Here is a 26607-nt window from a genome sequence, read left to right as displayed (position 1 = left end):
GGACACAACGGCAGCGATTTTTGGATGGTAAGAGGCGGGGAGCGAACCTGCAACCCTCAGGTTTCTGACACGGTTGCTCTACCCACTACGCCACGCCGCCCTAAATAATACTTTCACAAAACACTAGCTAGCTCTTCTGAAAATATTTTATAGAATTCAGATGTAATACCATCCACTCCAGGAGATTTGTTATTTTTTAAACTATTAATTGATTCCACTACTTCCTTAAGACAGATAAGACGGTCACAGAATACTTGGTCAGCTGTGCTGATTGATTTAGTTTCAGTTAAGGCATCCATAAACGAAACAGCATCACTTTCACAGAATTGACTATTGCATAATTTTTTGTAAAATTGAGAACAATAATTTGCAATCATCATTGCAAATCAAATCGTTTATTTTCAGTTGATCAATTGTGTTGTTTTGAGCCTGCGATTTTTCTAAACGAAAGAAATACGCAGAATTTTGTTCACCTTCCTCCAGCCATTGTTTTCTAGATCTTACAAAGGCTCCTTCTGCTTCCGATTGATTCATTTTGTCTAATTTATTTTGGTTTTCTAGGAGACTTTCTTTTTCTTCTGCTGACATATTATCTGGACATATAGAGGATAATGCAGTAATGATGGAAATCACATTTTCTTCCTCATAACGCTTATTCTTAGCTAAATTACTGCAATATTTTCTAATAAATGTACCTACCTCATATTTAAGGAGTTCCGATTACTACTGTCAGAAAAAATGTATTTAAATTATCAAAAAACTTTCCGTTCTGAGTTCTCAATGAACAGACAAGAAGCAGTCTTTGTTGCACCAAGCCAAACGCTTGGAAGATTCCGCTGTGGACGATGGAATGAGACGGGAGGGGTCATCCATTGTCCTCGAAAACCTGCCCAAGCTGAATCCAGGACGAACCCAAGCCCGAGGGATCTTCTTCTTTTGTCTTCAATTTGACCGAAAACAAGGACTGTTTACATACTCCCCATTCCTGCTGAGACAGGTGTTGTTGCGTAAACATTGAACATCTAAATAAAAGAGGAGACAAAAACCTTCTTCGTCAGAGCGTGCTAAGACACTGTAAGAGGTCACAGGTCGACGCCGTCTCCTCAATTGAGTCCAAATTGAATTCTGTCTCTGTTTGATTCCTTGCCTTTAGTCTTGTTTAATAGATGTCCTCAGTGTTTGAACGTGACACTACAATAATTGTTTTTGGATTTGGTTTTATTAAAAAAAAATTGTATTAGATCTTTAATCTTCATTTTAACTGCTTCATGACATAAAACCGAACTATTGAGTTTCCAGTATGAGCTTTTTGAACGATTGTGAGAGGGATGTAGAGAGATGTGAATCTGTATAGCCCTATGATCCGTCAAAGGAGAGGAGAGAATTTGAACAGTAACATTGTTTTGCAGTGATTTAGAAATTAACCACATGTCGATTCTAGATTTTCTTGAGCCTGACTTATTAGACCAAGTAAAGGATGTCTTATCAGGATTTTTATATCTCCAGGCATCAATTAGATCAAGCCTTTGCATTAGTAACTTTAGATTTGAGGTGACACTATTTTGAGAGCCTGGTGGCCATCTATCAAGTGAATTGTCAATGACAGTATTGAAGTCACCTCCTACAAGTATACAGGTAAAAGCCAGTAAATTAGAATATTTTGAAAAACTTGATTTATTTCAGTAATTGCATTCAAAAGGTGTAACTTGTACATTATATTTATTCATTGCACACAGACTGATGCATTCAAATGTTTATTTCATTTAATTTTGAAGTGGCAACAAATGAAAATCCAAAATTCCGTGTGTCACAAAATTAGAATATTGTGTAAGGCTAATACAAAAAAGGGATTTTTAGAAATGTTGGCCAACTGAAAAGTATGAAAATGAAAAATATGAGCATGTACAATACTCAATACTTGGTTGGAGCTCCTTTTGCCTCAATTACTGCGTTAATGCGGCGTGGCATGGAGTCGATGAGTTTCTGGCACTGCTCAGGTGTTATGAGAGCCCAGGTTGCTCTGATAGTGGCCTTCAACTCTTCTGCGTTTTTGGGTCTGGCATTCTGCATCTTCCTTTTCACAATACCCCACAGATTTTCTATGGGGCTAAGGTCAGGGGAGTTGGCGGGCCAATTTAGAACAGAAATACCATGGTCCGTAAACCAGGCACGGGTAGATTTTGCGCTGTGTGCAGGCGCCAAGTCCTGTTGGAACTTGAAATCTCCATCTCCATAGAGCAGGTCAGCAGCAGGAAGCATGAAGTGCTCTAAAACTTGCTGGTAGACGGCTGCGTTGACCCTGGATCTCAGGAAACAGAGTGGACCGACACCAGCAGATGACATGGCACCCCAAACCATCACCCAACCATGCAAATTTTGCATTTCCTTTGGAAATCGAGGTCCCAGAGTCTGGAGGAAGACAGGAGAGGCACAGGATCCACGTTGCCTGAAGTCTAGTGTAAAGTTTCCACCATCAGTGATGGTTTGGGGTGCCATGTCATCTGCTGGTGTCGGTCCACTCTGTTTCCTGAGATCCAGGGTCAACGCAGCCGTCTACCAGCAAGTTTTAGAGCACTTCATGCTTCCTGCTGCTGACCTGCTCTATGGAGATGGAGATTTCAAGTTCCAACAGGACTTGGCGCCTGCACACAGCGCAAAATCTACCCGTGCCTGGTTTACGGACCATGGTATTTCTGTTCTAAATTGGCCCGCCAACTCCCCTGACCTTAGCCCCATAGAAAATCTGTGGGGTATTGTGAAAAGGAAGATGCAGAATGCCAGACCCAAAAACGCAGAAGAGTTGAAGGCCACTATCAGAGCAACCTGGGCTCTCATAACACCTGAGCAGTGCCAGAAACTCATCGACTCCATGCCACGCCGCATTAACGCAGTAATTGAGGCAAAAGGAGCTCCAACCAAGTATTGAGTATTGTACATGCTCATATTTTTCATTTTCATACTTTTCAGTTGGCCAACATTTCTAAAAATCCCTTTTTTGTATTAGCCTTAAGTAATATTCTAATTTTGTGACACACGGAATTTTGGATTTTCATTTGTTGCCACTTCAAATCATCAAAATTAAATGAAATAAACATTTGAATGCATCAGTCTGTGTGCAATGAATAAATATAATGTACAAGTTACACCTTTTGAATGCAATTACTGAAATAAATCAAGTTTTTCAAAATATTCTAATTTACTGGCTTTTACCTGTATAAGCATTTGGAAATTTGGCAAGTCAGTGTAAAATTCTATTTTCCACCTCATTAAAAAAAATAGTATTGTCAGGCACCGAGTTACAGTATATCCATAAATGTTGGCAACTATAAAGTTAGTTTTCTGAATCTCAAAAACCTGACAAATATAATTTTTATCATAGACACTATGATGCAATAAGACTCCTGTAATATTGTTTTTGAATGTGCCAACTCCACCAGAATGCTGTGATGCATGAGAGCAATATGTCTCATTACCCCATTGAGAACTCCAAAACTTTACATCATTATTCATACTGTGTGTCTCTTGTAAAAAACATCAATCTGTTTTACATTGTTTAAGAAATAAAAATAAAGCTTTGCGCTTCAAGTTCTGCCTTAACCATACTTGCCAACCCTCCCCAATTTTCCGGGAGACTCACGAAATTCAGCGCCTCTCCCGAAAACCTCCCGGGACAAATATTCTCCCGATTTTCAGCCGGAGCTGGAGGCCACGCCCCCTCCAGCTCCATGCGGACCTGAGTGAGGACAGCCTTTCTTCACGTCCGCTTTCCCACGATATAAACAGCGTGCCTGCCCAATCCCGTTATTCCATACGAGGCGTCCGGCATACCGCCGATGAGCATGGTGCAGATGGAGAAGATCTTCTCGGCGTCCGTGTTGGCGCACACGTTGCCAAAGCCGACGCTGGTCAGGCTGCTGAGGGTGAAGTAGAGGGCGGCGATGTACGAGCTGCGCACCGACGGGCCGCCGACCGTGTTGTTGACGTAGGGCATCTCCGGGCGTTTGCCCAGCTCACGGAGCCATCCTCGGGGAAGAGACGGGAGGACAACAGGGTGACAAGAACTAAATCATCCAGACTACAGATAAATTGTATTATTATGTTTATCTTACCTAAAAATAAATATATTTATTAATTAAAAGAAAAAAAAACTAAATACATCAAAATTAATTGTATTTTTTCTAACTCCTTATTACATCCAGCCATAGAATTATACATTAAAACAAACATTTTTGAAATAATTAATTTTAAATGATCATAATAATTCATTTAAAATGACCATATTTAATTATCAAAATAATTGCTTGTTTATCAACAACTTTAGCATTTTATTCATTACATTTTGAAGCTCTCAGAAGCCAAGTTATGTTATATTCCTTAAGATTTATTTATGCAAGTTTGAAGTATCAATTATCTAAACACAGTTTTGTTTGCATATTTTCAGGATGTAGATATATATATGTATATACCGTATATTACCAATTAAACGCCCTTGGGCAAATAACCGCCCATGTCCTAATAGCCGCCCGGGGTCTGACCCCATTTTGTGAACTAACCGCCTCTTCCTAATAACCGCCTATGTCCAAATAGCCGCCCATGGGCTGTTATTTGCATAATTTAGATTAAAATGCTACTGGGGTTGCGTTTGCTGCAGTATTATTGTTTTGATGGTTTTATAGAGTACTTGGTACCATAATTTTATTTTTCCTTTATTTAAAACTTGGAGTACTGTAGCCTTTATTTTATTTAAGTGACAGTAATATTGTTCTGTTTTGATGGTGGATTTTATACTTGAGTACTTGGTACCATAATTTTATTTTAAAAAGTTTATTTATTTTTAGTAATGGTATTCTATTTGACAATTGTTGCACTACTGCCATGTTGAGGCCTTGTTGATCTCTTGTCTTTTGATAGCCTACCTCATGTTGATCTCTTGTTTTTTTTTGTTTGTATGTTTACAATAGCTTTTACATTTAAAGGTTTTTGAACGGAAAAAAAATACCGGACAGTAACCATTGTAACCAAATAATGGTCTGGTGCAGGCTGGTGCAAAAATAAATAAAAGCCTTGTGCAAATAACCGCCTGCTTCTTTTAAACGCCTGTCTCCAAAATCGATTTTGTGAAATAAACGCCCGGGCTACTATTTGGTAATATACGGTATATATATATATATATATATATATATATATATATATATATATATATATATATATATATATATATGAAATACTTGACTTGGTGAATTCTAGCTGTAAATATACTCCTCCCCTCTTAACCACGCCCCCGACCCCAACCACGCCCCCGACCCCGACCACGCCCCCGACCACGCCCCCACCTCCCGAAATCGGAGGTCTCAAGGTTGGCAAGTATTGTTATCCGCCATTTTCTTCGCCACACCTTTCCTTTTCGTACCAGAAGACGTCGACATAGTTCAAAGGAGCAGTTGTTAAAGTCCAGCCAAATGAAACACAAAATGAACTAAATATTATAGGGAAACTATTAAGTCTCATATACGAGCCGTTTTCACAGGATTATATTCTCTCTCTTTTTTTTTTAGATGCTGCTCCCGCCAGTAGGACCGTTCACGGCGCCATCTTGGATCCTTCAAGCTTGAAACAAGCTGACTAAGAATGGGAGTAAAAGGGCGTCATAGATGCTAGAATATATATTCTTAAAAGTAAGTCAATACTATATTATGTGATAGTAGTGCAGTAAGAGAGATAAGTAGATACTGGAGTTAAATTTTAGTGCAAAAATGCATTGTAGTGTTGCATCATCGCCACTGTTGCTCCCAGCAAGTGTTTGTAGAAAGTTACACGCTGGATTTGTCAAGGTGTGTAAACATCTCTAAAGGAAAGATGTACTAACCAGTTGTAATAAATTAGTATAATGATGATAGGAACAAACACCCTAACGCACAGAGCCGATTAATAATCAACTCCGGGCGTCGGGGTGTTTGTTTTGCCACCAGTTAAGTAACTCCGCCGTGATGAGTTCAGAGGTCCAGGCTGCAGTCTCTGCACACTCCGCCCACCACCGAGCAGCAAAGGACAACAAACAAGTCCGAGTCACGTCCTCAGTCTTCCCACGGTGGGGGGAAAAACATCAGCCATGTGAGTTGTAACTTCATCAATTTTTCACTAGTTTTGTTTCAAAAAAACCAAACTAAAGAGTACTGTATTCTCTCGTCCTTTATTGTGCTGCTTTCACTGACAGTAGGATTTATCACTTGCTTGTCATGTTTATGTTGGTAAACGACGTGTTTTTGTTATTTTTCATTTAATGTACCTATAACCACTCAAAGTGTCAAAACACTACATATTGACGCAGGTCGACGTTTTCGTGGGTGCTTTTGAAACACTTTGCACAGCTGGGCTAACGTTGCAAAATAGCGTGCAGCTCTACTACACGCTTACATGTAGGGATGTGCGATCCATGAACGAGTCGTTCAAAACTTCCGAGTTTTTCATGTTACTGATTCATGGCTTATCTGCGTTAACAATGTTAAGAGGTGTGAGCGCCAGTCACGTGACCTGGATTCTAATTAGACCGGGTATCAAATACTTTTGACATCAATGCCTTGTGACCCGGTTCTTAAAAAAAACTTGACATTTTTAGTGAGTGTGTTGAGTAAAACGTGTCCCCCGTTTAAGTGCCATTCCCAGATGGACAATACATTAAAGAAGGTCCAATCAGGTTTTTAAAAACAAACATCTGTTTGTTTTTGTTTGGATCAAAGACACGAGGAGGTGAAGTTAACACGCTAAATATGTAAACCCTGAGATGAGGGGAAATTCAGGCTTTTCCGTTTCATAAATCAAATTCAAATTCAGTTACCATGGCAACTTACTATGGGAAACTAACCTGCTGACTGGCAGGTTTTCTTTAACAAGCCGTAAGAAAAAAATATCTTGTTGGTCAAGTTTAAAATCGTTGATTTGAGATACTTATGTTAATTGGATTTTTGGATAAAAAAAACTATTTTTTTTTAAATAAATACTTTAAAAAAAAATTAAATATATATATATTAGGGATGTCCGATAATGGCTTTTTGCCGATATCTGATATTCCGATATTGTCCAACTCTTAATTACCGATATCAACCGATATATACAGTCGTGGAATTAACACATTATTATGCCTAATTTGGACAACCAGGTATGGTGAATATAAGGTCTTTTTTTTTTTTTTTAATAAAATAAGATAAATAAATTAAAAACATTTTCTTGATTAAAAAAGAAAGTAAAACAATATAAAAACAGTTACGTAGAAACTAGTAATTAAAGGAAATGAGTAAAATTAACTGTTAAAGGTTAGTACTATTAGTGGACCAGCAGCATGCACAATCATGTGTGCTTACGGACTGTATCCCTTGCAGACTGTATTGATATATATTGATATATAATGTAGGAACCACAATATTAATAACAGAAAGAAACAACCCTTTTGTGTGAATGGGTGTAAATGGGGGAGGGAGGTTTTTTGGGTTGGTGCACTAATTGTAAGTGTATCTTGTGTATTTTATGTTGATTTAATAAAAAAACGATACCGATAAATGGCCCTGCGATGAGGTGGCGACTTGTCCAGGGTGTACCCCGCCTTCCGCCCGATTGTAGCTGAGATAGGCTCCAGCGCCCCCCGCGACCCCAAAGGGAATAAGCGGTAGAAAATGGATGGATGGACGATACCGATAAAAAAAATACGATACCGATAATTTCCCATTTCCCATATTACATTTTTAAGCATTTATTGGCCAATATTATCGGACATCTCTAATATATATATATATATATATATATATATATATATATATATATATGTACAGTACAGGCCAAAAGTTTGGACACACCTTCTCCTCATTCAATGCGTTTTCTTTATTTTCATGACTATTTACATTGTAGATTGTCACTGAAGGCATCAAAACTATGACACCATTTTAGGTGACGACCTCTTGAAGCTCATCGACAGAATGCCAAGAGTAATCAAAACAGTAATCAGAGCAAAGGGTGGCTATTTTGAAGAAACTAGAATATAAAAACACGTTTTCAGTTATTTCACCTTTTTGTGTGAAGTACATAACTCCACATGTGTTCATTCATAGTTTTGATGCCTTCAATCCAATCCAATCCACTTTATTTATATAGCACATTTCCGCAACAAAAATGTTTCCAAAATGCTGCACAACAATATTAAAAACAATATTAAAAACAATAATCAAATATTATCCTTAGCTCCACCAATGACTGAATAAAAACAAAAAAAACAAAAATATAGAACCAATATAAAAATAAATATGATTAAAAACGATTTGAGATAGGCTCCAGCGCCCCCCGCGACCCCAAAAAAGGGAATAAGCGGTAGAAAATGGATGGATGGATGGATTTTAAAGGGAAAAAACAATTAAAACAGTAAATAGAAATCAAAATTTATAAAAATAAATAAATAAAACACAGCCCTTCAGTGACAATCTACAATGTAAATAGTCATGAAAATAAAGAAAACACATTGAAATGAGATGGTGTGTCCAAACTTTTGGCCTGTACTGTACATAAATACTGTGTATATAAATAAAAAATATTAAATAAATGATAAATATATATACACGCATATATACTGTCCGCATATATAAATACACACACACACACACACACATATATATATAAACAATATTTCTAGATCAATCCGACCTTTTTGCCTGGTTGCTAATAAGAAAATGTGATTAAATGTTAAGATAATAAACTACTGCATTCAAGCTTATGCATTACAGTAATCAATCGCTTCAGTGTATGATTATTTCACTGTAATACTTCTTTAACAAGTATTTTTACTCACCACATATACACATTCATTCTTCGACCTCCAGCTGGCCTTTTCCCTCCCTCGTTGCTATGGTGAATTGGAGGATCATGGCCTTTTTATGGTGGTCTTAACTCAGCGTCTACATCAGGGGTGTCAAACTCATTTTAGATCGGGGGGGCCACATGGAGAAAAATCTACTCCCGAGTGGGCCGGACTGGTAAAATCACGGCACGATAACCTAAAAATAAAGACAACTTCAGATTGTTTTCTTTGTTTAAAAATAGAACATGCACATTCTGAAAATTTACAAATCATAATGTTGTTGGGGTTTTTTTACACTTAAATGTTGCGGTTAATAGTATTCTACCTTTATTTGTCCTTATTTATATTTTCTGAATAAATTATGTGATAGTGTTCATCAGTCAACTGTTCATTTTCAATCTATCACGATTAAAAAAATGATATCAAAATCAAATTACAGGATGTTATTTATGGAGTTTGCTCATTTTCCCCGACTGGTGCACTATAACATCATGTGGTTTATTTTTTTGTACATATGTAGCATCATCTACAAAGATACAAAGAATTGCTATTGCGACATCTGGTGGACACATTTAGAACAGCAGTTTCTTTCATTCAAAAATTTCAGCTCATTTTTATACTTAGCAAACTCATCCCGCGGGCCTGATAAAACCTGTTCGCGGTGGCCATACGTTTGACACCCCTGGTCTACATACTCAGGATGTATTGAACTAATGTACCAGAACACAACACTCAGAATTTCCCATTTTAGAGTCAGTCAAGTTCAGTTCAACTTAGAGTTTATTGAACCTCCTCCCTGGAATACCCCTCAGAGCTCTACGTGTAACGTAACCTCAGCTGGTCCAGCCCCGGTTTTTGTTCCGAACCTTGAGAGTCGGGCTAAACACCGAGCTGGAGCTGTCACCTTGGATGTTAGAGAGTGAGGTTTACCAAGGAACCCATGGCACAGCAGACGTAATGAAGTTCTGTCAAACTGGTCTTGTTTGAGTTTCAAACCCCTTTTTAACATAATGTAAACACTGAAAACTGTTTTCTTCGTATCGTCTGCATGTGTTTTGTTGACTTTCAAAAACAGGCACACACACGACGTTAATGAGGTAAAACACATTTAATTTGAAGGTTTTGACTCGACTTGAAACATTTACTTTCCCCCGCTAGCTAAATGAAGAAGAAAACCAGCAAACGAGTCGCCAATTTTGCAAGTGCATTTACATAACCGTTTTAGCAACAGATCTGATCCTCCCCTTAAATCCACATTGACCCCTTCTTGCTGTACTGTAGCTTCATCACGGGCGCTACAAAACAAAAGACTCACTCGCTCAAACCCTTGAGTTTCACCGACTTAAAGGCGCTCGACAAAGACTCAAATTTCACTGACTCACAGGTTGACGAAGAGGAATCTCGGGTTTCACCGACTCGCAGGTTGATGAAGACTCAAGTTACACTGACAAAAGGGTTGACAAAGACGCGAGTTTCATTAATTCAAAGGTATTTTACAGAGACTCGAGCTCCACTGACTCACAGGTTGACGAAGACTTGAGTTTCCCTGACTGAAGACTCAAGCTGCAGACACATGAACGTTCCACAAAGACTTGAGTTCAACTCACTCGGAGGTGCTTGACAGAATCTCGGGTTTCACCGACTCTCAGGTTGATGAAAACTCAAGTTACACTGGCACAAGGGTTGACAAAGACGCACGTTTCACAGATTCAGAGGTATTTGACAGAGACTCGAGCTCCACTGACTCACAGGTTGACGAAGACTCGAGTTTCACTGACGAAGATTAGAGTTTGACTGGCTCACTGCCACTTGACACAACTCGAGTTTTACTGACTCACGGGTTGACAAGCGCCTCGGCAAAAGCTAAAATTTCAGTGACTCAGAAGTAAAGCAAGTTTCATTGACTCACAGGTTGATAGAAATACGAGTTTTACTGATGCACAGGGGCTCGGCAAAGACTCAGTTTTCACTGACTCCAAAGTTCTTGACAGAGTCTTGGGCTTCCCTGACTTAGAGGTTTACAAAGACTCAAGTTTCACTGACTCACATGTTGACAAAGACTCAAGGTTTACTGACTCACAAGTACTCGATGAAGACTCAGGTTTCACTGATTTATTAGTACTTGATGAAGACTCAAGTTGCAGACACATGAATGTTCGACAAAGACTTGAGTTTAACTCACTCAGAGGAATCTCGAGTGTCACTGACTCACAGGTTGACAAAGACGCAAGTTTCACTGATTCAGATGTATTTGACAAAGACTCAAGCTCCACTAACTCACAGGTTGACAAATACTTGAGTTTCACTGACTAATGAGTGCTCAACGAAGATTAGCGTTTGACTCGCTCACTGCCACTTGACACAACTCGTGTTTTACTGACTCACAGGTTGACAAACGCTCGAAGTTCCCTGCCTTACCGAGTCTCGGCAAAAGCTCAAATTTCACTGACTCAGAAGTAAAGAAAGTTTCATTGACTCACAATTTGACGAAAATTCAAGTTTCACTGAGTCACGGGGGCTCGACAAAGACTCGAGTTTAACTCACTCAGAGGTACTTGGCATACACTCAAGTTTCACTGACTCAGGTTGATGAAGACTCGAGTTACACTGACTCACAGGTTGACAAAGACTTACGTTTCACTGACTCATAGGTTGACGAAGACTCGAATTTCACTGACTCACAGGTTGACGAAGACTGGAGTTTCCCTGACTGAAGACTCAAGTTGCAGACACATGAATGTTCCGCATAGACTTTAGTTTAACTCACTCAGAGGTACTTGACAGAATCTCGGGTTTCACCGACTCTCAGGTTGATGAAGACTCAAGTCACACTGACACAAGAGTTGACAAAGGCGCAAGTTTCAGTGATTCAGAGGTATTTGACAGAGACTCGCGCGCCACTGACTCACAGGTTGACGGAGACTCGAGTTTCACTGACGAAGATTAGAGTTTGGCTAGCTCACTGCCACTTGACACAACTCGAGGTTTACTGACTCACAGGTTGACAAACGCTCGAAGTTCACTGCCTTACCGAGTCTCGGCAAAAGCTCAAATTTCACTGAGTCAGAAGTAAAACAAGTTTCATTGACTCACATGTTGACGGAAATTCAAGTTTCACTGAGTCACGGGGGCTCGACAAAGACTCGAGTTTAACTCACTCAGAGGTACAGACACTCAGGTTTCAAAGACTCACAAGTTGACAGACGCAAGTTTCACTGAGTTTTGCTGACTCAGAGGTACTGACAGAGACTCGAGTTCCACTGCCTCACAGGTTGACAAATACTCGAGTTTCACTGACTAATGAGTGCTCAACAAAGACTAGAGTTTGACTACTTCAAAGGCTCAAATTTCACTGACTTACAAGTAAACGACGAAGCAATATTCACCGACTCACTGGTTGACGAAAATTGAAGTCTAACTGACTCACAGGGGCTCGACGAAAGACTTTGGTAGGCCGGAAAATAACCGGTTTGATGCAAGCGTTTTTGTTTTTTTGAGTTTTTTTTAAACATTTGTTTATTGAGTTTGTATGGCAAATATGCGATCAAATATCAAATGTTTCCTTTTCCCCCCCAAAACACCCACAAAATATAACAAAAATAAATAATGGAAAATATATAATTAAACAAAAATAAGTAAATACAAATAAAATAAATTAAATAGAATTAAACAAATGAAAATTACAACAACAAATGCATCAGTAAAGTAGGTACAGGTAAACCAGGTGTGTCCAAACTAATTTGGCCTGGGAGACGGCACAAGTTCAATAAGCAATATGGTCGGGAGAGGTGTATACAAATAGCCAGTGCTCTAATAGCTGCTTTTTCCTCGCCATCTGTTGGCCAACGAAATATACGCAACCATTAATTGTACTTAACAATAGGACCCATTACCTCCCTGCTTGGCACTCAGCATCAAGAGTTGGAATTGGGGGTTAAATCACCAAAAATGATTCCCGGGCGCGGCCACCGCTGCTGCCCACTGCTCCCCTCACCCCCCAGAGGGTGATCAGGGGAGATGGGTCAAATGCAGAGAATAATTTTGCCACACCTAGTGTGTGTGTGTGTGTATGTGTGTGACTATCATTGGTACTTTAACGTTAACATAACTTTCAGGGACAATGAGCACATCATTTGTTTATTTGACCCAATCCAAACAACCTTCCCTAGTCATGGCACAGGAAAAAAAAATCCACCAACCTGCTCATTGAACTTTGTGAATATTATGAAAAATGTCCAATCAACACACACACACACACAATCTAAGTTACACCCATCCATCCATTACAAGGGATGATGGGTAAAATGCAAAACACCCTCTCCACACTTATCCATGTTTGGTGCATTTTAGCTGCTTGATATTTCTGATTAAGAAACCTTAAAGGAGGTCGTCATGGAAGTAACTTTTACTTACTCTTTATATCCAATTATAGTAATTATTAATGATATATCCATTATATTATTATAGTAATAGGTACTCATATATACATATATGTGTGTGTGTGTGTGTGTGTGTGTGTGTGTGTGTGTGTGTGTGTGTGTGTGTGTGTGTGTGTGTGTGTGTGTGTGTGTGTGTGTGTGTGTGTGTGTGTGTGTGTGAGTGTGTTAGTTTGCATGCAGGCTTTCGGCCCCTGGACACATTTTTTAAGCCCAATGCTAAAAAAAATGGTATAATTGTATTTATTTTGGGAAAAAAATGATGTAAACTATGTCACTACTGTAAATTAACTTTTTTCAAAAATTCAAAAAGTTTGGACACCCCTGAGGTAAACAAATAACAAAAAAGCGTATTATCTATGTAGATGCCATTTCTCTCAGGGCAAAATTGAACATGAGTTTCTAAACCTTCTCAGTGGCCCAGTGGTTAGAGTGTCCGCCCTGAGATCCGTAGGTTGTGAGTTCAAACCACGGGTCATACCAAAGACTTTAAATATGGGAGCCATTACCTCCCTGCTTGGCACTCAGCATCAAGGGTTGGAATTGGGGGTTAAATCACCAAAAATGATTCCCGGGCGTTGCCACCGCTGCTGCCCACTGCTCCCTTCACCTCCCAGGGGGTGAAGAAGGGGATGGGTCAAATGCAGAGGACAGATTTCACCACACCTAGTGTGTGTGTGACAATCATTGGTACTTTAACTTTACATATTTAAGGAAAGCATTCCATTCTTCTTGAAATTTTGCAGAGACCCCAAACGTTTTTGTGGCAGTCCATGTGTATGTGTGACGGCAATGTAAGGGCAACACTGACCGTTTCTCTCTGCGATGCGTGTTGTTGTGACAGTTGCAGTATGAGTCGCCGTGTGGCCATCATTGGAGCAGGTAGCTCGGGTCTGGCCTGCATCAAGTGCTGCCTGGACGAGGGGCTGGAGCCCGTCTGTTTTGAGAGCAGCGACGACATCGGAGGCCTATGGAGGTTCAAGGTGGGTCGGCAACATGTCTTTTGCACCAAAAAAAAAAAAAGCCATTTTGAACATCTCCTGTGTCCTCTAGGACCACCCCGAGTCAAACCGGGCCAGCATCTACCACTCTGTCATAATCAACACCTCCAAGGAGATGATGTGCTACAGCGACTATCCTATCCCTGCGCACTTCCCAAACTACATGCACAACACACTCATCATGGACTACTTCCGCATGTACGTCGACCACTTCCGGCTCCTCAAGCACATACGCTTCAACGTAAGCATCTGCCAAAGCATATAAAACATGCCTTTCCAAAAAAAATAAAAAATCTGTCTGGTTTAAATGAAAAATCTGCTGTAGGCAACCCTCTGATTTTTAAAGAATGATGAGTGGTCAGCATTTCGCAGTTTTATCTACTTCTACGTGCACTTTAAAATGTAGGTGCACGTGCTGTACTGTTGTTTATAATCAACTAAACAGCGCTATTACAAAACCCAAAACCAGTGAAGTTGGCACTTTGCGTAATTCGTAAATAAAAACAGAATACAATGATTTGCAAATCCTGAGAACTGAGAAACTTTATTTTTTTTGGCAAATAATCATCCATCCATCCATCCATGTTCTACCGCTTAATCCCTTCGGGGTCACGGGGGATGCTGGAGCCTATCTCAGCTACAATCGGGCGGAAGGCGGGGTACACCTTGGACAAGTCGCCACCTCATCGCAGGGCCAACACAGATAGACAGACAACATTCACACTCACATTCACACACGAGGGCCAATTTAGTGTTGCCAATCAACCTATCCCCAGGTGCATGTCTGTGGAGGTGGGAGGAAGCCGGAGTACCCGGAGGGAACCCACGCAGTCACGGGGAGAACATGCAAACTCCACACAGAAAGATCCCGAGCCCGGGATTGAACCCAGGACTGCTCAGGACCTTCGTATTGTGAGGCAGACGCACTAACCCCTCTTCCACCGTGCTGCCGGCAAATAATCATGAACTTAGAATTTAATGGCAGCAACACATTGCAAAAAATTTGGCACAGGGGCATTTTTACCACTGTGTTACATGGCCTTTCCTTTTAACAATGCTCAGTAAATGTTTGGAAACTGAGGAGATACATTTTTGAAGGTTTTTTGGTGGAATTATTTCCCATTCTTGCTTGATGTACAGCTTAAGTTGTTCAACAGTCCGGGGTCTCCGTTGTGGTATTTAAGGCTTCATAATGCGCCACACATTTTCAATGGCAGACAGGTCTGGACTACAGGCAGGCCAGTCTAGTACCTGCACTCTTTTACTACGAAGCCACGCTGTTGTAACACGTGCAGAATGTGGCTTGGCATTGTCTTCCTGAAATAAGCAGGGGCGTCCATGATAATGTTGCTTGGATGGCAACATATGTTGTTCCAAAACCTGTATGTACCTTTCAGCATTAATGGTGCCTTCACAGATGTGTAAGTTACCCATGCCTTGGGCACTAATACGCCCCCATACCATCACAGATGCTGGCTTTTGAACTTTGCGCCTAGAACAGTCCGGATGGTTCCTTTCCTCTTTGGTCCGGAGGACACGACATCCACAGTTTCCAAAAACAATTTGATATGTGGACTCGTCAGACCACAGAACACTTTTCCACTTTGCATCAGTCCATCTTAGATGAGCTCGGGCCTAGCGAAGCCGGCGGCATTTCTGGGTGTTGTTGATAAATGGCTTTGGCTTTGCATAGTAGAGTTTTAACTTGCACTTATAGATGTAGCGAACAACTGTAGTTACTGACAGTGGTTTTCTGAAGTGTTCCTGAGCCCATGTGGTGATATCCTTTACACACTGATGTCGCTTTTTGATGCAGTACCGCCTGAGGGATCGAAGGTCACGGGCATTCAATGTTGGTTTTCAACCGTGCAGGGCTTTCTCCAGATTCTCCAAACCTTTTGATGATATTACAGACCGTAGATGGTGAAATCCCTAAATTCCTTGCAATACCTGTTTGAGAATTGTTGTTGTTAAACAATTTGCTCACGCATTTGTTGACAAAGTGGTGACCCTCACCCCATCCTTGTTTGTGAATGACTGAGCATTTCATGTAAGCTGCTTTTATACCCAATCTGTTCCTAATTAGCCTGTTCACCTGTGGGATGTTCCAAATAAGTGTTTGATGAGCATTCCTCAACTTTCTCAGTTTTTTGCCACTTGTGCCAGCTTTTTTGAAACATGTTGCAGGCATCAAATTCCAAATGAGCTAATATTTGCAAAAAATAAAGTTTTCCAATTCGAACGTTAAGTATCTTGTCTTTGCAGTCTATTCAATTGAATATAGGTTGAAAAGGATTTGCAAATCATTGTCTTCTGTTTTTATTTACCATTTACACAATGTGCCAACTTATCTTGTTTTGGATGTTGTACTTGTTAATGAATGACCATGTGGATCAAAGAGAGATACAATTAATGTAATAAAACTGCGTGTTCGTCCATTGTCAACAATCTAAACGAGTTGTTATTGTTGTGCCTTCAGACCAAAGTCCTGCAGGTAAAGCCGAGGGCAGATTTTACACGTTCCGGCCAGTGGGATGTTGAGTCGGAGGGCAAGGATGGCAAAAAGAATAAACACATATTTGACGCGGTGATGATCTGCATTGGACACCACTGTCACCCCAATTTGCCTCTCCAGGACTTCCCAGGTACTGCTTTTAGGCCTGCATGGCTTGATATGTTGGCCTCCAGGCCAACAGATCGTAGGGAACCAACCTTTGTAACACACCAATGTGCTTATGCAACACTCTATCAACTGTTTAATGTTGCCAACCTTGTCCTTATTCGAAAGTCCAGAATTCATCTACTTTTCAAATTGCACTAACTCGATGCCAATCTATATTGGATATATATATACAGGTAAAAGCCAGTAAATTAGAATATTTTGAAAAACTTGATTTATTTCAGTAATTGCATTCAAAAGGTGTAACTTGGACTTTATATTTATTCATTGCACACAGACTGATGCATTCAAATGTTTATTTCATTTAATTTTGATGATTTGAAGTGGCAACAAATGAAAATCCAAAATTCCGTGTGTCACAAAATTAGAATATTACTTAAGGCTAATACAAAAAAGGGATTTTTAGAAATGTTGGCCAACTGAAAAGTATGAAAATGAAAAATATGAGCATGTACAATACTCAATACTTGGTTGGAGCTCCTTTTGCCTCAATTACTGCGTTAATGCGGCGTGGCATGGAGTCGATGAGTTTCTGGCACTGCTCAGGTGTTATGAGAGCCCAGGTTGCTCTGATAGTGGCCTTCAACTCTTCTGCGTTTTTGGGTCTGGCATTCTGCATCTTCCTTTTCACAATACCCCACAGATTTTCTATGGGGCTAAGGTCAGGGGAGTTGGCGGGCCAATTTAGAACAGAAATACCATGGTCCGTAAACCAGCCACGGGTAGATTTTGCGCTGTGTGCAGGCGCCAAGTCCTGTTGGAACTTGAAATCTCCATCTCCATAGAGCAGGTCAGCAGCAGGAAGCATGAAGTGCTCTAAAACTTGCTGGTAGACGGCTGCGTTGACCCTGGATCTCAGGAAACAGAGTGGACCGACACCAGCAGATGACATGGCACCCCAAACCATCACCCAACCATGCAAATTTTGCATTTCCTTTGGAAATCGAGGTCCCAGAGTCCGGAGGAAGACAGGAGAGGCACAGGATCCACGTTGCCTGAAGTCTAGTGTAAAGTTTCCACCATCAGTGATGGTTTGGGGTGCCATGTCATCTGCTGGTGTCGGTCCACTCTGTTTCCTGAGATCCAGGGTCAACGTAGCCGTCTACCAGCAAGTAGACGGCTAGTATTGAGTATTGTACATGCTCATATTTTTCATTTTCATACTTTTCAGTTGGCCAACATTTCTAAAAATCCCTTTTTTGTATTAGCCTTAAGTAATATTCTAATTTTGTGACACACGGAATTTTGGATTTTCATTTGTTGCCACTTCAAATCATCAAAATTAAATGAAATAAACATTTGAATGCATCAGTCTGTGTGCAATGAATAAATATAATGTACAAGTTACACCTTTTGAATGCAATTACTGAAATAAATCAAGTTTTTCAAAATATTCTAATTTACTGGCTTTTACCTGTGTGTGTGTGTGTGTGTGTGTGTGTGTGTGTATATATATATATATATACATACATGCTATATGCCATATACATGCTACCAGTTAGCATTAGCGATTTTACGTGTTGATGTCCATCCATCCATCCATTTACTACCGCTCGTCCATCTCAACACTTCCAAATTTGGTAAAGAAAACTACCATTAAGATGCATATTGCAAACAAGCAGCTTAAAGTATAAACACATCATAGGGCTCAACAAAAGACAAGACTGGCACATTTAACTTGATGGCAAAGACTACTTCCTGAGTACGGCAACACACCATAGTCTTGGAATTGCAACTGCATGAATTGTCTACCATATAAGACTCACAATTGAGACTCAGATATGTAAGAAAGCAAGATATTACAACTGGACAGCACAATTATTATTGTCAGCTTAGTGCAGGGGCCGGCAACCCAAAATGTTAAAAGAGCCGGAATCGACCAAAAAAAAAACCCCCAAAAATCTGTCTGGAGCCGCAAAAAATTAGAAGTCTTGTATAAGTGTTATAATGAAGGCACCACAGGATGTAAGTGTCTATATTAGCCTACTATCAAAATGACTTTAAAAGTCTTTTATAAATGTTATAATGAAGACAACACATGATGTATAGTAAGAGCCTATATTAGCTATATTAGCCTATGATCAAAATGACTTTAAAAGTGTTATATAAGTGTTATAATGAAGACAACACATGATGTAAGTGTCTATATTAGCCTACTATCAAAATGACTTTAAAAGTCTTCTATAAGTGTTATAATGAAGACAACACATGATGTAAGTGTCTATATTAGCCTACTATCAAAATGACTTTAAAAGTCTTATATAAGTGTTATAATGAAGACAACACATGATGCAAGTGTCTATATTAGCCTACTATCAAAATGACTTTAAAAGTCTTATATAAGTGTTATAATGAAGACAACACATGATGCAAGTGTCTATATTAGCCTACTATCAAAATGACTTTAAAAGTCTTATATAAGTGTTATAATGAAGACAACACATGATGTAAGTGTCTATATTAGCCGACTATCAAAATGACTTTAAAAGTCTTATATAAGTGTTATAATGAAGACAACACATGATGTAAGTGTCTATATTAGCCTACTATCAAAATGACTTTAAAAGTCTTATATAAGTGTTATAATGAAGACAACACATGATGCAAGTGTCTATATTAGCCTACTATCAAAATGACTTTAAAAGTCTTATATAAGTGTTATAATGAAGACAACACATGATGTAAGTGTCTATATTAGCCTACTATCAAAATGACTTTAAAAGTCTTATATAAGTGTTATAATGAAGACAACACATGATGTAAGTGTCTATATTAGCCTACTATCAAAATGACTTTAAAAGTCTTATATAAGTGTTATAATGAAGACAACACATGATGCAAGTGTCTATATTAGCCTACTATCAAAATGACTTTAAAAGTCTTATATAAGTGTTATAATGAAGACAACACATGATGTAAGTGTCTATATTAGCCGACTATCAAAATGACTTTAAAAGTCTTATATAAGTGTTATAATGAAGACAACACAGGATGTAAGTGTCTATATTAGCCTACTATCAAAATGACTTTAAAACTCTTATATTAGTGTTATAATGAAGACAACACATGATGTGTCTATATTAGCCTACTATCAAAATGACTTTAAAAGTCTTATGTAAGTGTTATAATGAAGGCACCACATGATGTAAGTGTCTATATTAGCCTACTATCAAAATTACTTTAAAAGTTTTATATACCGGTAAGTGTTATAATGAAGACAACACAGGATGTAAGTGTCTATATTAGCCTACTATCAAAATGACTTTAAAAGTCTTACCGTATTTTCCGCACTATAAGGCGCACCTAAAAACCACAATTTTTCTCAAAAGCTGACAGTGCGCCTAATAACCCGGTGCGCTTTATTACGATTCATTTTCATAAAGTTTCGGTCTCGCAACTTCGGTAAACAGCCGCCATCTTTTTTCCCGGTAGAACAGGAAGCGCTTCTTCTTCTACGCAAGCAACCGCCAAGGAAAGCACCCGCCCCCATAGAACAGGAAGCGCTTCACCCGCCCCCGGAAGAAGAAGAAAAAACGCGCGGATATCACCGTACGTTTCATTTCCTGTTTACATCTGTAAAGACCACAAAATGGCTCCTACTACGCGACAAGGATCCGGATCATAAAAAGACGCAATCTCTCCATCCGCACACGGATTACTACCGTATTTCACAGCAACTGATATTCCTGTGAACTGCACTGTGGAACGGGAGCACGTACGGTGAATATTCGCACCACAGGGAATGAGGAGTCATCCTTCACTGTGGTTCTAGCTTGCCATGCTAACTTCCACCCATCCAAAAGAGACCTTTCCAGCCGGCGTCATCATAAAAGCTAACTCGAAGGGATGGATGGATGAAGAAAAGATGAGCGAGTGGTTAAGGGAAGTTTACGCGAAGAGGCCGGGTGGCTTTTTTCACACAGCTCCGAAGGCGAACACACCTTCACTAAGACGGGCAGATAGCGCCGGTCGACATACGCCAACATCTGCCAGTGGATCGTAAATGCCTGGGCAGATAGTTTCGGTCACAACTGTGGTCCGAGCTTTCCGGAAGGCAGGATTCACAGAACTGCTGCACAACAACAGCGACACTGACTCCCGATGACTTCTACGAGACGGAACCGGCCATTTTTGGATCCCACGCTTGCGCAACTTTTCAATTCGGACACCGAAGACGAAGAATTCGAAGGATTTACGAATGAAGAATAACTTCAGAAGGTGAGCGCTATGTTTATTTTGTGTGTTGTGACATTAACGTTCGAGCAACATTATGTTGCTATTTATTGCTCTACACCATTTTGAATTTTACTATGTTTGTGATTGCACATTTGCGTACATTTTGGGACAGAGTTGTTAGAACGCTGGTTTTCAATATATTATTAAAGTTTGACTGAACTATCTGACTGTTTTTTTGACATTCACTTTAGCGCAGCGTTTTTTTGACATTCACTTTAGCGCAGCGTAGGCGCGGCTTTTAGTCCGGGGCGGCTTATTGGTGGACAAAATTATGAAATATGTAATTCATAGAAGGTGCGGCTAATAATCCGGTGCGCCTTATAGTGCGGAAAATACGGTATATACCGTATTTTTCGGACTATAAGTCGCAGTTTTTTTTCATAGTTTGGCCGGGCTCCAATGCGACTTATATATGTTTTTTTTCCTTTTTTATTATGCATTTTGGGCAGGTGCGACTTATACTCCGGTGCGACTTATACTCCGAAAAATACGGTAAGCGTTATAATGAAGGCACCACATGATGTAAGTGTCTATATTAGCTACATTAGCCTACTATCAAAGGCTGACGCAAATCTTCTTTGACAGAAATGTTGCATTTGAATTTTTAATTCTACACATTTTTGCAACATTGGAAATCATTAGTAAACCTGAGGCTTCTCACAGGATGAGATAACTTCTGGAAATGACTGGCTCAGAATGGCCGTAGGTATAGATGTGTGTGTCCAAGTTAAAGGAAACATTTTTCCAATAGATGTATAACAATCTTTGCAAGCTGGGTACCGTTTGCTGTGGTCTGGAACAACACGGCACACAATTCAGCGGCTGACACGAGAATCTAGCTTACGGCCAATGCCGTAGCATGCCGTCACAAGGCGATGTGATGCTACGCTGGATAAACAGTTCCTCAGTGTTCGCTCTTACAATAACAATGTCGCCACAGCTTGGTTATTACTCAGGTTATGAAGTATTGTTGGCTGTTTTTGAATGCATTTTTAAAGTGATTTAGAGGCAGAATGGATGGCTCCCATTAGCTAAATTGCTAGCCACCTAGAACGAGCCGGTTATTACAACAACAAAAAACTTGTCTCTCATGAGAGTTGTGAACGATTGGCTAAATTCCCCCCAAAAAGGGCAGTTCCCCTTTAAACAGTCGTTTTGTTACACCCAATGTTTGGCCGCATGATCTGTAAAGGGTTTTGAGTGTCTAGAAAAGCGCTATATAAATCTAATACATTATTATTATATTACTACACTGCAAAAAGTCAGTGTTCAAAACCAAGAAAAACAATACAAAAATTTGGGGTATTTTAATTGAACTAAGCCAAATTATCTGCCAATAGAACAAGAAAATTTGGCTTGTCAAGACTTTCCAAAACAAGTCAAATCAGCTAACTTCAATGAACCCAAAAATACCTTAAAATAAGTATGTTCTCACCAGTGTTGGGTTAGTTACTGAAAACCAGTAACTAGTTACAGTTACGAGTTACTTTATTTCAAAAGTAACTCAGTTACTAACTCAGTTACTTACACCAAAAAGTAATGCGTTACTGTGAAAAGTAACTATTTAGTTACTTCTTTTTTTCCCTTTTTTTTAAGGCTCCTATTAATGCCCTTTTAGCCTTCATTTCAGCACTGTTATTGCACCGGAGAATAATACAATCTGTTGATCAACTTGACATGCATTTGCATCACTGAACTCAGAAAGCAATGTGGTCTACATACAACACACAAAGACAAAGATATGTTTCAAAGGGCCAATTTATTTCAGGCCAGAACAAATTGACAAAACTATTTTAAATAGCTGCAACATAATGGCACTTTAACTTTAACTTTAAGTAGATAGGATCTTTGATCCAAGACACAACTTACATTTAACTCAAATGTTATTTTCTTTGTGCTCGACAAAAGAAAAGTATTGAGAATGTCTCCATGTTAAAAAAAACTCGACTTCTGGCTTTGCCATGATGTCTTGTTAGTTGTTATGAGAGTCGCGTATGTGTGTGTGTGTGTGTGTGTGTGTGTGTGTGTGTGTGTGTGTGTGTGTGTGTGTGTGTGTGTGTGTGTGTGTGTGTGTGTGTGTGTGTGTGTGTGTGTGTGTGTGTGTGTGTGGCCCTTTAAGATATGACAGCGTGTGAGGTGAGTGACGTCAGTGAGTGAGTGGTCGAGAGAGGTGAGCGAGCGGCGACAGTGAGTGCGTGCAGGTGCTCTATCTTGGTGGATGGCTGCGTCCAATAAAGTCACAAAGTTGCAACAAACCGCCCGTCTTGTCATTCACCCTCAGCTGTAAAGACCCACTGCCGGGTAAAGTGAAGGTTGTTAGCCCCAAAGACGTACATAGGCCCTGGAGGAACGTCTCCCTTGCGCTCCTCAACTGCGGTATGGTAGTCTCCCCCACCCCCACCCACACAAAGCACGCCTTTTCTTTTCCACCGCTGCAATAAAACACACTCAGATCTTCTGTTTCTATCCGATACTACATGAAAAATAACGTAAAATAACGCAGTAACGCATCATGTAGTAACGGTAACTGAGTTACTGAATATAAAAAATTACGCGTTAGATTACTAGTTACCGCCGAAACTAACGGCGTTACAGTAACGCGTTACTTTGTAACGCGTTAGTCCCAACACCGGTTCTCACTAATAACAAGTGCACTTTTCTTGGTAGAAAAAAAAAAAAAGAGACCTTTTTGCTCAATATGTTGAAAAATATTCTTAAATTAAGTAAATGCTAGTGCCATTATCTTAACATAATATGTGCTCGGCATTACATTTCTTGAAACCAGCAAACTTATACTAAAAACGAAATTATTGTTCTTAATGGAAAGGCAACAAGGCAACCCCTTGTTACTCTCGGGGTCTACGAGCCGCTCAGGCAACTCATACGGTCTAAAAATGCATTTTTCCGTCGATAACATGACATCATCGCGCCAAGTGCGTGCTCTTTCAGTCAATTAGTGCGCATATATACAGCCCGGCCCCCGGCCAAAAAAAATTGTATTGTAATTTTGAAGAATTCATCTGAATGTGCATGAACTATTTCTGTTCAAAATTGTTAGAAATGTTAAATGTTTAAATATTAACTGTCAGTTTATTGTACTGTGCAAACTGTACTACTATACGAGTACGTATTTTCTATTGTTTCATTGAAAATAAAACAGCAAAGTCCATTTGGCTGTCATCCGTTTTAATTATGAGACACAATTTTGTCAAAGTCATGATTTTTTTTTTCATGCTTGAAGTAAGAAATGATTACTTTAAAAAAGTAGTTGTATACTTGTGAGTGTTGATGACACAGCTTTGCAACACTTGATATTCTAGTTTCAAGCATGTTTTACTCAATATAGTTCATAACATCTCAGCAACAAGCTGTAATATCTTACTGAGATCATTTAGGACCAAAACCCTTAAAACAAGTAAAACACTGTAATATTAAATCTGCTTAGTGAGAAGAATTATCTTATCAGACAGAAAATAAGCAAATATCACCCTTATTTGAGATATTTCATCTTACTTAGATTTCAGTTTTTGCAGTGTGTAATACTTCAGACGGTATACAAAAGGGCCTTTAGAAGTTATACCGTCATAAAAAAAAAAAGCTTGCTTTTTGAGATAGTGTAAGTTTTGTGTTATGTTTCTTCAGGTATTGACAAGTTTGAGGGCAAGTACTTCCACAGTCGGGACTACAAGACTTCCGAAGAGTGGCGGAACAAGAAGGTGGTGGTGGTAGGGATCGGGAACTCCGGAGGGGACATCGCCGTGGAGCTAAGCCGAGTCACCAAGCAGGTCGGCAAATTGAATTGCCGTGTGTTTCAAAGTCAGTCTAATGAGATCCAGTTGAAAATAATGACCTTACAAAGATACCGAGGCTGGTTTTTGATGAAGAATTTGCGTCTACTTGCATCAATTCTTTATTGTGGATTTTTTGAACAATTTCAATTAATGATCATCGTACTACGTTCTGTCCTCCCTGCAGCTTTACCTGAGCACACGAAGAGGGGCGTGGATCTGGTACAGGGTGGGGACGAACGGCATGCCAATGGATATGAGTTATACCAGGCTGTTGAAAACGGTGCAGGGGATCCTTCCCTTCAACTTCATGTGTGGCCTGGCAGAGAACAGGCTCAATCAAAAATTTGATCACAACCTGTACAACCTGAGGCCAAATCACAGGTACAACTGAGTGCACTCACTTCGTTTGCAATTTGGGTTTCATATCGAGTGGGACAGTCAATCATCAATCGAGGCTTGATGTTCAAATATGTCTTTTTGTCTATCAGCGATTATTTGACCAGGGCAAAAAAACACAAAACGCAGACCTCTGCTTGGCCCCATCTCTAAATCTTAAGTAATCTTTAAAGAAAATACTGAATCTGTACGGCGATCCAAATCACACCCAAAATCTAAACACTTGTTCCTCATTCCGATTCTGACATTTCCTGAAAGTTTGATCAAAAGGTCACATTTCTCCCCACCCCCAAACATTGTGATAGCAATGAGTCTCAAATAGAGATGTCCGATAATGGCTTTTTTGCCGATTTCTGATATTGTCCAACTCTTAATTACCGATTCCGATATCAACCGATACCGATATATACAGTCGTGGAATTAACAAATTATTATGCCTAATTTTGTTGTGATGCCCCGCTGGATGCATTAAACAATGTAACAATGGTTTCCAAAATAAATCAACTCAAGTTATGGGAAAAAAATGCCAACATGGCACTGCCATATTTATTATTGAAGTCACAAAGTGCATTATTCTTTTTAACATGCCTCAAAACAGCAGCTTGGAATTTGAGACATGCTCTCCCTGAGAGAGCATGAGGAGGTTTATGTGGGCGGGGTTGGGGTGGTGTATATTGTAGCGTCCCGGAAGAGTTAGTGCTGCAAGGGGTTCTGGGTTGTGTTACGATGCGGATGTTCTCCCGAAATGTGTTTGTCATTCTGTGGGTTCACAGTGTGGCGCATACAGGTAAAAGCCAGTAAATTAGAATATTTTGAAAAACTTGATTTATTTCAGTAATTGCATTCAAAAGGTGTAACTTGTACATTATATTTATTCATTGCACACAGACTGATGCATTCAAATGTTTATTTCATTTAATTTTGATGATTTGAAGTGGCAACAAATGAAAATCCAAAATTCCGTGTGTCACAAAATTAGAATATTACTTAAGGCTAATACAAAAAAGGGATTTTTAGAAATGTTGGCCAACTGAAAAGTATGAAAATGAAAAATATGAGCATGTACAATACTCAATACTTGGTTGGAGCTCCTTTTGCCTCAATTACTGCGTTAATGCGGCGTGGCATGGAGTCGATGAGTTTCTGGCACTGCTCAGGTGTTATGAGAGCCCAGGTTGCTCTGATAGTGGCCTTCAACTCTTCTGCGTTTTTGGGTCTGGCATTCTGC

General features: G+C 39.6%; 1 protein-coding gene across 2 annotated transcripts in view; it reads left to right on the top strand.

Annotated features, from left to right (window-relative positions):
* The first annotated feature begins 5520 nt into the window (after positions 1–5520).
* Positions 5521–26607, top strand: part of LOC133617893 (flavin-containing monooxygenase 5-like) — a 28303-nt gene continuing 7216 nt past the window's right edge. The window contains exons 1-7 of one of the 2 annotated variants that reach the window (XM_061978257.2): positions 5521–5675; positions 5970–6111; positions 14120–14258; positions 14329–14517; positions 16756–16921; positions 24835–24977; positions 25168–25364. In XM_061978257.2, coding sequence (XP_061834241.2) covers positions 14127–14258; positions 14329–14517; positions 16756–16921; positions 24835–24977; positions 25168–25364 — 827 coding nt within the window. In that variant the 5' untranslated portion in view covers positions 5521–5675; positions 5970–6111; positions 14120–14126. The other variant, XM_061978256.2, reaches the window with a different exon arrangement.

The sequence above is a fragment of the Nerophis lumbriciformis genome, linkage group LG18 (genome assembly GCF_033978685.3).
Source record: "Nerophis lumbriciformis linkage group LG18, RoL_Nlum_v2.1, whole genome shotgun sequence".
Lineage (NCBI taxonomy): Eukaryota > Metazoa > Chordata > Actinopteri > Syngnathiformes > Syngnathidae > Nerophis > Nerophis lumbriciformis.
The sequence above is the reverse complement of the archived record's forward strand: the minus strand, read 5'-3'. Positions and strand labels throughout refer to the sequence as shown.